We start from the raw sequence: 16,315 nt of genomic DNA, 5'->3' as shown, positions 1-16,315 counted from the left end.
AAAAAATACATACATGAAATTTGATCAGGAGCCTTCGAGCAGTAGGAAAAACACATCAAGTTAGAGAAGCAGAGTTTCTCCTACTGTAGCAAGTTCTTCCTTCTAACATCTCTATGGTGGTCAACCTTTTTGCCTCCCCCTCCCACTCTAGTTTTGTGTTAGGGTCTTTCTTTACCCTGTGCCTTTCTCTCCCTCCTCCCAGGGGATTAACTGGTACCATTGGAAAGGCCACGAGTTCTCCATCCCCTTCGTAGAAATGAAGATGCGACCTTACAACCACCGTAACATCTCTGGGAGGAAGCGACGGTCCCTACAGCTCTGAGCCAGCTGAACCCCCTCCCATCTTTCGCCACCTGACCTTTTCTGTCATTTGTTTGTATTTTATAATATGAAAAGGGAAAAAAAAAATATTACTACTCGTCTGAGATAGCAACCTGCCCCTCACGAGTGCTGGAGGGAACCATGGCACAACAAAGGCCATGGGAAAGGAAAGACCTTATTGCTTTGCATCTGTCCCAGAGAAATACCAAATTTCCAGTCTCCCTACCCCAATACTCTGGCCCTTAACACAAGGAGAAAGAGAGAGAAAGAGACAGACAGATTTTTGATATTTTTTTAAAAGACTTAGAAATCTCCAGCAAACCCTGTTAGAAATGTTTGTCACAAGGCTCATGGCAGAAACCTTCCCCACTGGGGCCTTGGAGCAGTCATTTTCACTCAGTCATGGCCAGGGACACCTGTCCTCTCCTGTCAGGGAGGTCTCAAGCTTCATACCATCCTGTAGACACCAACTCTTTCAGCAGGCAGAACAGTTTCTCCTTCTGGCCAAGGGCACACAGCCTGGTCATCCCTCCCCTAAGTGCAGGCAACCATACACATGGAGACAAAACGAGGATGAGCAAACCCAAGGCTCATCCCACCTCCAGTTTTCACAGATCACACCAGGAGGGCTTGGTGAACATCTGCATGTGTAGGCAAACTCTAGATAACCCACAACTCACGTGTTGGCACCACCACATGAACTACCACAAAACCACAGCTCAGCCTGAAGCTGGCAGCTGGCACAGTTTCAGTGCTCTTGTTCAGAAACCTCCACGCACATGGGAAAGGATGAAGATGCAAATGAGGGAAGACAAGTGCAGGCTGAGAGATGTCCACTCCCTTCCTTCTCCTACACCATCCCTCTTCATCGTCATCACAAGAGGGACTCAAATCTCAGTGCCTTGGTATCACCATCTCTCTAATGGAAATTCAACTGTTTCCCCTCCTGGAGGAAGGCTTAGTCCACTCAGATTTTGGAATACTTCAAGACCCTTGGAAGAATAGATGAGTTTGCTCTTCCCATCCTTAACTTCTCCTATCTTAAGGAAGATGCACCCTTCAGATAGCTCTGGCTGAGCTCTGTTGTCATTGACACCACCTCCACATAGCACAAACAACCACCATGCTGGAGTCACTCCTCTGCTGAGGGCTGAGATCAATGCTGGGCATTGTCACTGGCCTGGTCTCAGAGAAGACACTTGTTCTCATATCCAAAGACAATGCAGCTCATCACTGGGTTCGCAGCCAAGGGAGCATTACAAATGCTAAACACTGCTTTTTGATTTTACCACACTGAAGCAGCTTTGTCTCAAGAAACATCTTCCAGATGGCAACATAAAGCATTCTTTGCAGTAGCTTATAATTCAGGCCAGTGTCTCTTTCTCTCATGCTCCTGGATTTTCTGACATTACTCACAAGGGCTGCAGAGCTGAAGAAGGGCATTAAGCAGGAAATGCAGCCTCCTTGTCTATACCACATACTGGCACATGAAATCATAGCTAACCCCAAGGTCAGGAATAGATATAGGGTCCAACCCTTCCAGCTTACAAGTTACAGTCTGACCTGGAGGAAGCAACAACTCACGTGTAGATGAGGCATCTCTTCTTACTTCTCATCAGCATCAAACCAGGCAACAAGTCAACCAGTTGAGGAACAGGTCAGTCAGAGAGGCTGCAGATGATGGGATCTCTTGCAGGACATGGCCAGCGTCACTGATGGCACCATGTCACACCTCCTGAGCGGTCTGCTCTGTTTTAGGTTCCAAATGCCAACAAAAAGCAGCAGATAGAACTGATTAAAATGCAAGAAGCTTCCTAGTAGACCAGGAGAGTAATATTTTTCCCAACATCACCAAGAGTTTATAGATAAGAAGTGTCCGAACAAAAGCACCATAGTGCAGCAGTTACAACTAGGAGCAAAGATGGGCAGTGGATGGCATTCATCACCTGTCTCAGACGCTATTGTTTGCTTATCTACCCAGGTGAAAGGAAGTGGAAAAACGGGACCTCATCATTTGCAATCAAGTGGAAGGCAAGAAACCTCTCTTTTCAAAAGTATGAGTCAAACAGAAAATCAAAACATGCCAAGCTTTTCCAGCAGGTTCAAAAGAGGATCCTTAAAAAGGCTGATTATTCTCTAAATAGATTTACTGACGTACATCTCTCCCTCCCTGCTCATGTCTGTCATCCTTTTTAAATCCTGTAACCAGGATGAAAGGCTCCACTTGACACAACTCCATCATCAAGCCTGAAGGATGCCCTTGGAGATAATATCAGACCTTGCAGTGCCATTATATACCAATTCTGGTCCCTGATCTCACACATGGTACCAGGATGTTGCCTTCCCATTACCTTGGTGAAATGCAGGTGCTAAAATCTTCCAAAGGAAAGACTTCTACACATCATGGTTTTCTCCTGGTGATAACCTAACTCAAGCTAATGCAAACAATCAGCAATGACAACCCAGTCATTTAGGCCATTGACCCTTGTTCACATTGCCCATATACAGATGAAATTTTCCAGAAATTTATTTTTCATCATTGCCTGATGATTTTCTTTGGACAAAGTTCCTGCCAGTGGTTTCAAGCAAGTTTTTACTCAACATTGGTGCTACAAAAGAGCCAGCTGATTATGTGTCTTTTTACCCTCCATCACTGGTTGAGCAAAACCTTTTTCTGAATTCGTTCTCCAAGCAGAGAAAGTTTGTCCCTGCCTCCTACCAGTGTAGCACTAAGACTGAATGAAATCTTGACAACAGGCCTGAAATTCTGAGAAACCCAGCCTGGATCCTGCACAATGCTTATCTCAAGAGACTTTGGCTCCAGCACATGAACCATCGCTGGGTTCTGGTGGCTCCTCTGTCTTTCAGCTCGTATGGCTCAGGCTTGCCCCAGGCCCCCAAAGTAACCTGAAGCTGTACCCAAACCACACTATCCACTGAGAGATGCCAACTCCCATAACATGAAGCAGAGAGAAGAACATCAAGTCCTTCACCCAGCAGAACACTGCACATGCCCAGGACCTCTGCAGACTTTCAAAGCCACCTCTTGTTTCTAACTCCAAAATCCTGGAAGGAAACACCAAGGGACTTTCTTATCTCTTGCCCAATTTCTGTTTCCCTGTTTCCATTCCTGTCAGACCTCCAAGCCCACCTTTCCACCACAGACTGCACTAAAACATAACCAAAGGAGAAAAAAAGAAAAAAAAAAAGGCCTGAAAGGAGAAGCTGCTTTTAGTAAAGTGATCCTCAAGACAGCATTTATAAATTAATAATTTTGGGAAAGAAGGAGGCCAGGCCTTCCCCAAAGGTAGCTGGATTTTGGCAGAAGGATGCTGGAAGAGTGCCAGAGCCACACAAAGGTTGGGAAGAAGCCTTTGCTTCTACTGCTTATCTTTGCATTAATTTACTATGAGCATCTCAAAGCCTAGTACCAGCCTAACTGCCCTCTTGCCTCAATCTCTTACCTTCTTCCCAAAAACATTGGGTGCAAAAAGTACAGCTCAGACACCTTCATCCTCAGTGACATGGCAGGTGAGGGCTCAGGTAGTGATGTCCCTGAGCTGGGGTCACCCTGTGCCTGCAACAGGCTTAGAGTAACCTGCTGAAAAAGAGCAGGAGCCAAAATACCCACAAGGTGCCAGCACATGCCCTTTAACCAGATCCAGAGAAGCCCTCATGATATGTCCCCACCGTTACACTCTGGGATGACCACGCACTCCCTGTCCTGTGCCCCCAAGCAATGCCCACAAGCTTTGACCTTACCAGACACTGCCAACAAAGAGCTCTCACCTCAAAAAAACCTTTAATTCATGCTCACACCCACTAACAAAGAGCTCTGTCCTGGGGCCAAGCAAGAAGTCCATCCCTGTTTCTGCCAAACAAGCACCTCAGGATGGCAATCAAACTCAACTGAGCCCCTTGGGGACCACCAGTACCTTCCAGGGTCAGCTTCCCCCTTCCTTAAACCCGATGGTGCCCAGATGGTGGTGGCAGCTTCTTGCCCCTTCCAGGGGGAAGGTTTGGGGTAAGGGAGAAGGAAAGTCTCTTTCCTGGGGAGCTGCTGATGCCCAGGCCCATCTCGGTACCCAGCCTGCAGCTCTCCAAGTGTCAATGGTTTCTCAGAAGGATGGTACCAAACAAACAAGCAGCCCCCTGTGCACAGGTGTTACCCTGGAATTGTGTTCATTACTTTAAAGAAATTAAAAACCATAAACATGAAGGAAGAACGGAGGCAACGAAATCCGTCGGACAGGTTCTGATGAACTCAAACACAAACCAATGCAACCAAATGAGGGGGAAGATAAAAGCAAATAAATGCATAAATAAAATAAATAATATAAATAAATAATATATTAAACAACCCTCCCCACCCCGTAATGAAAACGTAGCTCAGAGAATGGGATCGACGCTTGTTAACCATTGTTAACTAGTATTTTTAGTCCTGACCGCTCTTAGGCTATGTATAGTTCCTTTTTTTAATGCATTTTCTATACATTAATAAAAGATACCGAAGGAGCGAGCCGTGTGCCTGTCCAGGAGTGGGGTGGGAGGGGGGTCCTAGTGCATGGGAGCATCACATCCCTGACCTCATGCCAAGTGAGGACACAACACCCCCTGTCCCTAATCCTTCTTTATCCCGTGGAAGAAAAAGCACAGAGGGCTCTTCAGCATGGGATTCACCTGCTCTCACCCTCCTGCAAGGTCATGCCCTGCCCCACTGGAGCTCAGATAACTTTGCATCCAAAGCAGCTGGCCACGGAGGTTTGGTTTTTCACTCCGTGGTTTCCAGCTGAGCTGCAAGGTGTCACGTAGCCGAGACAGCCACCCTGGTGAGCCCAGAAGCAGCTGGAAGAAGGCACATTCCTTGTTTGCAAAGCACTCCAAGAAACACAAACCAGGAGGAACAGAGCACCCGAGAGACAAAGGACATCCAGTGGGATAAAAAAAAAAATATACACAGGGAGGAAATCTGGGGCGGGGGGCAGTCCACCATTAGTGCAAGCTGTGGTGCCACCTACAAAGGACATCCAGTGGGATAAAAAAAAAACCATACACAGGGAGGAAATCTTGGCGGGGGGAGCAGTCCACCACTAGTGCAAGCTGTGGTGCCACCTCCATCCATGGAGGTGTTCAAGACCAAGCTGGAGAAAGCCCTAAGCAACCTGGTCCACCCTTTGGGCAGCAGGTTGGACCAGAGGCTCCCACGGTCCCCCCTGCTCAAGTTATCCCGTTAAAATAAACAACAATAAAGTGAGACTGCAAAGTCAGGTTGGCCAGCAGGGTCCTTTAACCCTGGGAAGGCAGGGAGCTGCGCGTTGGCCTCAGTCCAACACAAGATGGTTTTTGTTAATGAATGTAGCTGCTCCCATGAGCCAGAGAGGCCCTCAGCTCTGCTGTTTGCAGCCAGGGAGGGCAAAGCCGTGGTGTAAATGCTCAGGAGCGGAGCGAAACAACCCCAAAGCCTTCCGTTAAGGCCATTTTCCCAATTTGAACAGCAATCTGTTCCCAGAGTGAAGGAAACCCCACCAAAAACCTAATTGCAAGGCTATTTCCAGCAGAACATGCTCCCAGCTGGGGGGCGAGGAGGGGTGGGAACAAAAAAATCAACCAACCAAAAAAAACCACCCAACGTTGATTTAGCAAGAATCTCCAGGACAAGTCAGGAATTTCAGAGGATTTTTAAAGTCTCCTCTCGTTTCACATGCAGACTTTATTTAGACCTCCTCGTCTTAAGTTTTCATGTTTGACACGTAGCCAGGCAGGATGAGAAAGCCCGAAAGCAGCTTTTCTGCCAAACCGCTTCAATATTTTCTAAATTTAATTTCAGAGAGACAAAACAGGGGAATTTGCTTTGCGGCAGCTTCTCAACTTCTCTTTCTTGCTTCGATTTGAGAGAAGAAAAAAAAAAAAAAAAAAAAAAAAAGGAAGTTGTGAGTGTGGGGATCCCCCACCTTGGCCACTGCCGTTAGCCCAGCGAAAAACCAAGCCTGAAGCCCAAAGTTGTGAGCGTGGGGATCCCCCACCTTGGTCACTGCCGTCGGCCCAGCAAAAAAACAAGCCTGAAGCCCGGCAGACTCAACTGCCTGGATGAAGTGACCATTTTCATGTCTGAAGGAAGTAAATGCCATGGAAGACTCTTCATACAACTGAGGGTCTCCCCTGGCCATGGAGGACCTGAAAGATGGAGACGGGTTTGGGATGGGGAGCAAGGGTTGCCTGCACCAGTGCTTTGCATCCCAGTCTTGTGGGGCTTGGCCAATGAGTTGGCCCAATGCAGTGGCTTTCATTTATGGTCCCTTAAAGAAAGGCAGTGCCCTCCACTCTACCCCACATTCAGCACATCTGGGGCCAAGTGAGGCCCCCAGGACCTCTGTTCCCTACAGAGCACCCCAAAAAAAGCTCAGTTGAAGGAAATAGGGACTCTCCAGTGCACTAACCAGATGCATGAGGTGGGCACGCATCACTCGGAGGTTGGTACCCAGAGAAGGCAGGAGCGTGTGGAGCCAGAGCATCACTCCGGACCATAAGGCACATCCCAAAATCAGAGCCACGGCCCAGCTCCATGCTTCATACAGGATGAGAAGGGGGTGAGGGCTGGCATAACCCCTTTCCTAAACTCTCCACACTTTCACTTAAGCCCAGGGAGATGTTTTGCCCCACCATACCAACCCCTGAGGAGCTTCTGCCCACTCACCCATTGCAGGTACCCACTACCCTCATCGCACAGGCCCCCTCTGCCCTTGCACAGCTCAAAACCATCTGTATACTGTAGTCATGGCCCTGCAGTATCACACATGATGATCCCTCATGTTTCCAGCCTCTCCAAGGAGCACACCTCCTCAGGCAACGCAGGCTCTGTGCAGGCATCACCTGCAGGCAGCATGGCCCTGCCATGTGCAGCCACAGTCCTCTGGGGGTACTTCCAGCTGCCACAAAGCATCCCACCACCAGCTCCCCCCATCTGCACTTTGTACAGAGATATTTCATCACGGCCCTCTTACCAAAGTCCCCTTCTTGCATGAGCGATGCTCAGGAACTTTGTTCCACCAGCAAACATCAGGAGGGCGTACAAAGGTCCTCAGCAAGGGTGTTGGACTCTTTCCCAAACCTGGAGCTTGGGCAATGCATTCTCAGCAACACACCCTGCAACCTCAGCCCAAAAAAACACAAGGGAAATGCTTTCCCAAGGAGCAAGCAGCACAGCGGGAGGACGTGCAGTGCCCCAGAGCAGGGCTGGAGCAGGTCGATGAAGGGGCATCCTCATCCTGTGAATTCACAGCTGCTTTATGCCTCGCGGGATGAAATTTTTATAGCACCATCTTTAACATTCTTGGATTTTAATTCCCCCTCGTAAGCCTGGATGTGCTCATCATCCCTTTAAAACCCTCATTGCCATTTTTATATTTTCAGCTCCTGTGGCTACAGCTCTAAAGCTTAATTATGTAGAGTGTAAAAAAAAAAAAAAAAAAAAATATTATCTCTTTTAATCAAATCTAAATGCAGGGCTTTTAAATTTCATTGATTTGTCTCCTCTCCCTGGGATGAAGAGTGCTGTGAACAGCAGCCTTCCCTGTGCTACAGCCACAGCCTCAACATGCAGCAATCTTTCTGCTTCCAACCTGCTCCAACAGTTTCCAAAAAAAAAAAAAGAAAAAAGCCATATTATATGCATTATATTCAAGGTTCCTAGCTGTGACTGCAGGCTTTGCTATAGTGCTTATAGTGGTATTTCTTTTCCTCCCAGTATTTTGGGCTGCTTTCTGCCGTCGGTAGGGATGCTGGAGGCGTGCAGCCTTCCCATAGCATGCACCATGCCATGTGTAAACACACTTATTCCAACACCAACACTTATTCCCAGCAGCGTGGCTGATCTTCTCACTCCCACCCAGGTTGTCTCCCCAGTGGTACTCCTCTGCAGGCACCAGGGCCCAGTTCAGCTGCTGGACCAGCAGAGCAGAGCACACCGGGATGCTGGTGGGAACACAAGCCACCTCTGTTCACCAAAACACTCCCTTGCCCCCGCACTGTCCCCTACATTTGGTGACATCGCCACAAAAAGAGGGGTTTGAAGGAAGCAGCTCTGCAAATGTATATGAGAAAAATCCTCTCCGAAAGCGAGAGAAGGAGGGGATGAAGTGGGAAACCCTCCCTCTAGGGATTTCAGGAGAAGGGTTTGAAAACGGGCAGCAAGAAGAGGAGCATCAAGGGGACAGGGCAGGAGGAACAGCACCAGCAGCCAGTGTCCCCCTGATGCCCCTCAGCGTGATGCTCCCCATGATGCTCCTCACTATCATGGTCAAAAGCCAGTGCTTGACATAGACCTTTATTTATCCTAATTGTCCAACACCAACACTTATTCCCAGCAGCGTGGCTGATCTTCTCACTCCCACCCAGGTTGTCTCCCCAGTGGTACTCCTCTGCAGGCACCAGGGCCCAGTTCAGCTGCTGGACCAGCAGAGCAGAGCACACCGGGATGCTGGTGGGAACACAAGCCACCTCTGTTCACCAAAACACTCCCTTGCCCCCGCACTGTCCCCTACATTTGGTGACATCACCACAAAAAGAGGGGTTTGAAGGAAGCAGCTCTGCAAATGTATATGAGAAAAATCCTCTCCGAAAGCGAGAGAAGGAGGGGATGAAGTGGGAAACCCTCCCTCTAAGGATTTCAGGAGAAGGGTTTGAAAACGGGCAGCAAGAAGAGGAGCATCAAGGGGACAGGGCAGGAGGAACAGCACTGGCAGCCAGTAACCCCCTGATGCTCCTCAGCATGATGCTCCCCATGATGCTCAAAAGCCAGTGCTTGACACAGACCTTTATTTAGCCTAATTAAATCATATCAGTGTGTCCTTTTTATAGGAGAAAAATTATGTATTTTTTAATAAATTGATTGGGCCGAAGCGTAACCCCCTCAAACATTCTTGCTCAGAGCAGGTGTCGTTTGTAAAAATATGCTATCAGCTTGCTTGCCTGAGACACAAATCTTCCTCTCGGACTCTTACCTCTCCTGTTAGAGCAGTTTCAAACTCTAACCCAAAAGTCCTCATTAATCTCCACCTGGCAGAAATGCACCCGCAAACCTCGCTCCCTCAGAGAGCTGGTTTCCCCTGCTCCTGGCCCTCCTCCCCACGCCACGTCCCCTGCTGCCCTCCACTCATGCCGAAAGCAGCCCCCATCCGCCCCATCGCCGTCCCGTATCAGCTCCTCACTCTCAACCCAAGGCCACCTCTCCCCCCTGGCCGGGGGTGATTTTTGTCCCTCCAAATAAAGGAACCCACTCTCCCTCGCAGGGGGAGGAAAGAAGCAAAACACACCCCCCCCAGGAGAAAGGTTTTCAACGTGTTTTTCCTCTTTCACCCATCACTATTTGCATTTTGCTCTCAGTTCCTTTCCGGGAGGTGGGTGAGGCCCCAACCGAGCCATCCTGCCCAAGCCCCAGCACCCAGCTGCATCCTCCCCACCAAGCACCGTTAGCAAATGAGATGAGGAGGAGGAAGAAGACTTTGAACTGTGAAGAGCAAGGGTCAAATAGTCCCCATTCCCAGGCAGGAGCTAAGCCCCAAGGGCAGCACAAAACACTCCATCACAAGGGCACACCTTGGCCAACCACCCCCGTGCCACTAACCAAAATCCTCATGTGGTCCTGATCCGAGGCACATCAGCTCACCAGAGATCTCCAGGAACAGCTTCCCCCATGGAAGTGGCTTATGGAACAGAAGGGATAATAAAAACATTTAAAAAAATAAAAATAAAATTTGGCAGCTGCATATTATTAAAGAAATGGGATTAGATGTCCCTGACTGCCTCAGCTGGACTCTAGGGAAAGCTGGCACCGAGGGACGGCCACTGATTACTCCTCAGCATCGCAGGGCTGAGCTGAAGGAAGGAAAGCACTGGCTGTCCCAGCCAGCACAACTGGTTTTTCACCTAAAAATCAACCTTAGCAGATCAGATCCAACATCAACCCAGCATGGGAAACCCCCAGGAACAGCCACTTCCCACTACAGGGGGCACACACTGGTCCTTGGGGGGCACCAGGGCCATGCCCAAGCATCACTCGCTCCTCTGCCTTTGGTGCACAGCTCCCACAAATCCAGCCAGCGAAACGCTGCCGGTGACTTGGTGCACAGCTCCCACAAATCCAGCCAGCAAAACACTGCCAGTGACCCATCCCTGGATGTGTTTAAGGGACGTTTAGATGGGGTACTGAGGGATATGGTGTAGGGGTGGACTATGTGGAGCAGGGTAGATGGTTGGACTTGATGATCCCAAGGGTCTCTTCCAACCTGAATGATTCTATGATTCTATGACCCCATGGCCATGCCAAGGGAAGAAGCAGTCTTGTTAACCGATGGGTTTTCACCCCCTGACCTTCACGTAACTAACCCTTGAGCTGTTCCTAAGTGGGGAGGCATCACGTCACGCTGACGGGACTTGCCCAGCCCAGAGGTTTCCCCACCTCCCAGCACATCTCCTCTCTCCCTCGCCCACCGCCAGTACTGCCCATAGGATTTCCTCAGGAAGGAGTTCCTGAAGGCTCACACAACACAAAACAATGATCAGCTCTGAACCAACACAAAGCCCTACTGCTTTCCTCCCCAACTCTGCAGCACACACCCAAAAAACATCCCAAGAAGAGCCACGCACCCTCCCTCCTCCACACACGCAGGTTCCCGTACCCCATCTTTGCTCAACACAAGCACCTCAAGTGGTGCACCCAAGGACCTCACCTTACTTCCCACCCCAGCCCTATCTTTTCCCCCTAAGCCCCAGGGAGGGATGCTCCAGCAGACCCAGATCCACATCAGCAAGCACATCTGCACCCAGAGCCTCCCATGGGATGGGTGGGGAAGAGGCACCCCCAAAAAAACTCACCAGTTTTGGGGCATTTCCCCTAACAGCAGCCTCTCCTCCCATCACTGCCAACATAGCACTGAGCCTCAGGCACTTCAGAGTGGACCCAGGTGGATTGAGGCAGCTGAGCCCAGCCCACCCCCACAGCTCCCTTCATCCCAGAAGGGCCAGGGCCAGGTGTGCCCAAAACGAGGGAAATAAGGGGATGAAGCAGCTGCTGTAGAGCCTGCCAGCCCCAAAAACATCAGCTCAGTGTTCATCTTCCACCCCCACAAGAGTCACCATCCCATCCCACTCCTGCCTCCCGGTTCTCCACCAAAGCCAGAAAGCCTACTGCTGCTGTTAAAGTAAATAGCAAGGCCTGCTATTTTTATCCAGCCCATGACCGGGCATGCTTTATTTTTGGTGTTTAAACTGCAGGCTTTTTTGTGGGAGGGGGAGAGGGAGGGGAAAGGCAGAAACATGGGGGAAAAATGAGAGGAATGTTTCTCTGGGAGCAGAGTTTTCCATTGCTTACTTTAAGCCAGGCCAGCATCTGCAAACAGAAATCACAACCAGAGAGCAGAGCAAGCAGCCAAGGAGTAAGGTGTGCTCGTGTCTGCAGTCACTTCACATCTCCTCCCATCCCACTGTGCCAAGGAAAACTCAAATACGTCGGTCCTGGGTACCAGCTGGGTGTTATCAAGGCTGGAGTGAAGTTCCCAGCTGTGTAACGGGGCAAATTAGTAAATAAATCAGCTGAAGCAAATGAAACAAGGGGGCAACAGGAGGGTGTTTTTATTTTCAGTGTAAAATTAGTAGTGTTTTCCAAATAATGAGGAAATGAGGGCACCTTGGAGGAAATGGAAGTTATCGGGGCGGGGGGGGGGGAATGACTTTTCAGCATGGGAAAGGCTTTGATCTTGCAGTGAAATAAGGAGTTTGGGAAGGATGGATGGAAAACAGGGGCTGGAGGTAGGATTTGATTTCCAGCTGGTCCCAGGGCTGGGCTCAGACCAACATCCCACAGTGTGACAGGAGTTTGTTTCGTCCAGGCTTAATCAGCTTGAGGGGCACCAGTAAGACGAGGGAGGCACAATCTGGAGCAGCAGTGATTCATCGGTGGCTGAGTCACGGCTTCCTCTCACCCATTAATGTTTCTGAAAAACAAAGCACAATCCCTTGGAGCCCAGATACGGTGGATGACAAACAAAACTAGGAGGTGGCAGATTCAAGCTCCCCCTAAGACGTACTTTTTTCCACGCTGCATGTGAAGGAGCTGTGGAACTCCTCGCTGCAGGAGACATCTGCAGGTTTAAGCATCAAGTGGGTTTTATGTTTCAAAGCATCTCCTGTGGACCCCTTATGGGGAATAGGATGCCAGGCTAGAATCATAGAATCATAGAATTGCCCAGGCCGGAAGGGACCTCCAAAGGTCATCTAGTCCCACCTCCCCGCAGTCAGCAGGGACACCCCCAACTAGACCAGGTTGCCCAGGGCCTCGTCGAGCCTCTCCTTGAATATCTCCAGGGATGGGGCCTCAACCACCTCCCTGGGCAACCTGTTCCAGTGCTCCACCACCCTCACAGTGAAGAACCCTCTCCTAATCTCCAGTCTAAATCTGTTCCCCTCCAGCTTGAAGCCATTGCCCCTCGTCCTGTCACTGCAGGCCTTTGTAAACAGGCTCTCCCCAGCCTTCCTGTAGGCTCCCTTCAGGTACTGGAAGGCTGCTATTAGGTCTCCCCGGAGCCTCCTCTTCTCCAGGCTGAACAACCCCAGCTCCCTCAGCCTGTCCTCGTAGCAGAGGTGCTCCATCCCCCTGATCATCCTTGTGGCCCTCCTCTGGACCCTCTCCATCAGGTCCATGTCCTTCTTATATTGAGAGCTCCAGACCTGCACACAATACTCCAGGTGAGGTCTCACCAGAGCAAAGTGGAAGAATTACCTCTCTGGACCTGCTAGACGGGGCTGTGGTGTGACTGATTATATTTGTATATTCTTGTGTTAATGCTAAGTTTCTTTAAGTCCATTTAATGCTTCCCAACTTGATTTAACGGTATTGCTACGTCCATTTAATGCTTCCCAACTTGATTTAACAGTATTGCTATGCTCAATGGCATTATATTTGTATATTCTTGTGTTAATGCTAAGTTTCTTTAAGTCCATTTAATGCTTCCCAACTTGATTTAACGGTATTGCTACGCAAGACTCTCCTTTACAGGTAGCAGCACCACGAGAGGTTTAGATGCCGAGGTCAGTGTTATCGGTGCCACCAGCCTCTGCCCCTTCTTAACAAGGCTCCCACTTGAAGCCAAGTGGGTGCCGAAGCCCTGTGCTCGGAGGGGCCCCCAAAAAGCCAGGGAAGGTGTGCAGACCGGCAGCTCCTCCCTCGGTGAGGCCTCTGCCAAAACTAAATTAGCGACAAGAAAGAGCCGAGCCCCAGCAGGGCTGTTTGCCCAGGGAACAAAGCAAACCTCCCAGCCACCGCGGCGGCAGCGCTCCCGGGGACGGGCAGGGCTTTCATCCCTCTTAACCCCGGGGATGGGAACCCCCAAGCCTGATGCCTACAGCCACGCTTGCCCGTTATCGGGGCTTGTAAGTATTTCCAGGGCATCCTATTAGGGTGGTTTCAAAGGTGACGTTACACTTTCTGGTGGTGTGGAGTGGCTGGGGCCACGCTCGCCCTTGGAGACCTCTTGTAAGTATTTCCAGGGCATCCTATTAGGGTGGTTTCAAAGGTGACGTTACACTTTCTGGTGGTGTGGAGTGGCTGGGTGTCCCCCAGGTGACTGCCAGCACCCAGGTGGCTTCTTCTGAGTGCCTTGGGAAGGGTGTTTCCATAGGGGGATTTGGAACTGCTACAGCTCAATGATGGAGGGGAGAGCCGGGATGTAGTGAGATGGGATGGGGTAATCTGGGGTGCAGTGAGCCATGAACGTGGTGCAAAGCCCAGAGATCTCCATCCTGCGGCGTAAAACCAAGGAAAAATTTCCCAGTGTTAACAAACAGCAAATCTTCAGATAAAAAGTGCTTGGCACTTCCTGCAGCACATAAACACCTTGCCACAGGCTACCAGGAGGCTCTTAGCACAAGCTGTATCCTCCAACGTGTGTTTCTTGGGGTCTCTCACCCCTCCAGCCCCGATGCTAGGGTGAAGGCAGCAGGAGGGAGGGCACAGAGGCGGTCAGGGCTAGCAGGCAGCTCATCTCCATCCCTCCACCCCTCCTCTCTGCCCCTCTTTCCTTGGATTCCCAGAGCAGCTTTGCTCCTGGCACTGCCAGGGCACGGCACCGGGAGCACAGGGGCTGTTTTCCAGCAGCCTCGAAGGGTCAGGCAGCCCCAGCTACACCAGCTGGACAAGTTAGCATGGAGGCCAAAGTGGAAAAGCAAAGCCACCGGCTCTGGAGCACGAAGGCAGGCAAGCACAAAGGTTTTGCAATCCGAAAGGATTCAAGCCGGCCAGAAAAATTCCAGCAAAAACATTTTTGCTAGTCACAGCTTGCCCGGCTGTCAGCATCGCAACGCTGCACAGAGATCGCTCAGCCCCGGGCTAGAAAGCAACCGGGATCCAGTGATTCCTGGATATCCCTCATATGGCAAGAAAAAAAAAAAAGAAGTAAGAGAGAAAACAACAAGTGAAAGCTGGGGGTGGCCATCCACACTGAACTGAAATCAGATTTTGAAAATATTAAAACCCTGCAGAACCTTCCTCGGGTTGAAACATCATTTATGATCTCCATGGGTGCGTGGCACCCACGACGCTGGTGGGTGCTGGCTGTGGAGGAGAGCAGCCCCGGGGTGTCCTCCTGTGGGTGATGCTCTGTCACCCCCCTGCTCGGCTGCAGCATCCCCTTTTCAGGGACAGAGCATCAGGGCAGCCCAGTAGGGCTCTTAAGGAAGCCTCCCAACACAGAATCACAGAATCTTCTAGGTTGGAAGGGACCTTAAAGATCATCTCGTCCAACCGTCAACCTAACTGACAAAAATAGACACCCACACAACAAACAAGGAGCATCATCACTAAACCATACCTCCCAGCACCACATCAACCCGTCTTTTGAACACCTCCAGGGATGGTGCCTCAACCACCTCCCTGGGCAGCCCATTCCGATGGCTGATGACCCTTTCGGTGACCACCACCACCAGCATTCCAATGGCTGAGAACCCTTTCGGTGAACACCACCACCACCAGCAGCATCACCGCCCCTGCAAACCCCCCCAAAAAGTTTCCGGGGGGCCGAAACCCGGGTCACCCCCCCTGCGAGAGAAAACACTTCGTTCTTTCCTTCTTCCCAGCACTTTTTGGCATATTTCAGGCCTGGTTTGGGAGCCCCCCCCATCCTCCCCGTGCCTCTTCCCCAGACTAAACAACTCCAACTTCTCCAGCCCTTCCTGAGCGCTGGGAGCCGGCAAAGCAGCGGGGTCCCCCCTTTTATCCCACCCCCGGCACAGTTTTGGGGTCGCGGAAGGGGAGAAGGAGGTGGGGGGGGACGGAAACAGAGTGCCGGGGCTCGTCGGGGCGCCCCAGGTGGGGCAGGGAGGGCGGCGGGGCCGGGCCGGGGCCGGGGGCGGAGGCAGGCGAGGCGGGACGGGACGGGACGGGGCGTCCCATTTCCTCCGGCCGCCGGGAACCTCCGCCGGGGCGGGCGGGAAGGACGAGCGCAGGGGCCGCGGGTGCGGAGGTAGGTCGGTGGGTCCGTCCGTCGGTGGGGCTGGGGAGTGGGGGGGTGGATCCCCGGGAGAAGGGCCCTCGGGGGGGAGCTGCTCCCCGCAGCCTCCGGGCATCGCTTCCTTGGGCGTTTATCCTGGGCTTTGTGTTATCCAAACTCAAGGGGATTTCCCCTCGTGTTTGTTTTAAGGCCACATCACCCCCTTCCCGTAGCCCCCCCGGGTGGGCTTTGGGCACAGCCTAAAGGGGGGGGAAACAGACGCTGGCAGAGCCGGGGGGGGGGACAGTGGTGGCACTTGAGAAACGGCGATGAAGAGCCACCAGCTCTCAGGGGGGACAATTTGTCAGAAGGGGGACAATTTGTCAGAAGGCGGCCTGCCCGGCACCAGGGGGTTTGGGTCGAGAAAGCTAAAGTTAAGGCAGCACCGACAGTTTTTGCTGTTACTTCTCCCTTAGAGAACAGCAGGGCTGGCCCAGGTGGGTCTGTACCCCCCC

General features: G+C 51.2%; 2 protein-coding genes across 2 annotated transcripts in view; both read left to right on the top strand.

The window, feature by feature from the left end:
- Positions 1–4,837, top strand: part of TNR (tenascin R) — a 100,384-nt gene extending 95,547 nt beyond the window's left edge. Inside the window, exon 22 of the mRNA XM_014943561.1 lies at positions 203–4,837. Within this exon, the coding sequence (XP_014799047.1) occupies positions 203–322 (120 nt within the window). The 3' untranslated portion in view covers positions 323–4,837. The remainder of the gene's footprint in view (positions 1–202) is intronic.
- Positions 4,838–15,740: 10,903 nt separating this feature from the next.
- Positions 15,741–16,315, top strand: part of KIAA0040 (KIAA0040 ortholog) — a 9,696-nt gene continuing 9,121 nt past the window's right edge. Inside the window, exon 1 of the mRNA XM_014943590.1 lies at positions 15,741–15,833. The gene's annotated coding sequence lies outside the window, so the exon portion shown is untranslated. The remainder of the gene's footprint in view (positions 15,834–16,315) is intronic.

This window comes from Calidris pugnax, unplaced genomic scaffold (genome assembly GCF_001431845.1).
Source record: "Calidris pugnax isolate Ruff unplaced genomic scaffold, ASM143184v1 scaffold63, whole genome shotgun sequence".
Classification (NCBI taxonomy): domain Eukaryota; kingdom Metazoa; phylum Chordata; class Aves; order Charadriiformes; family Scolopacidae; genus Calidris; species Calidris pugnax.
This window is presented reverse-complemented; position numbering and strand designations above follow the sequence as displayed.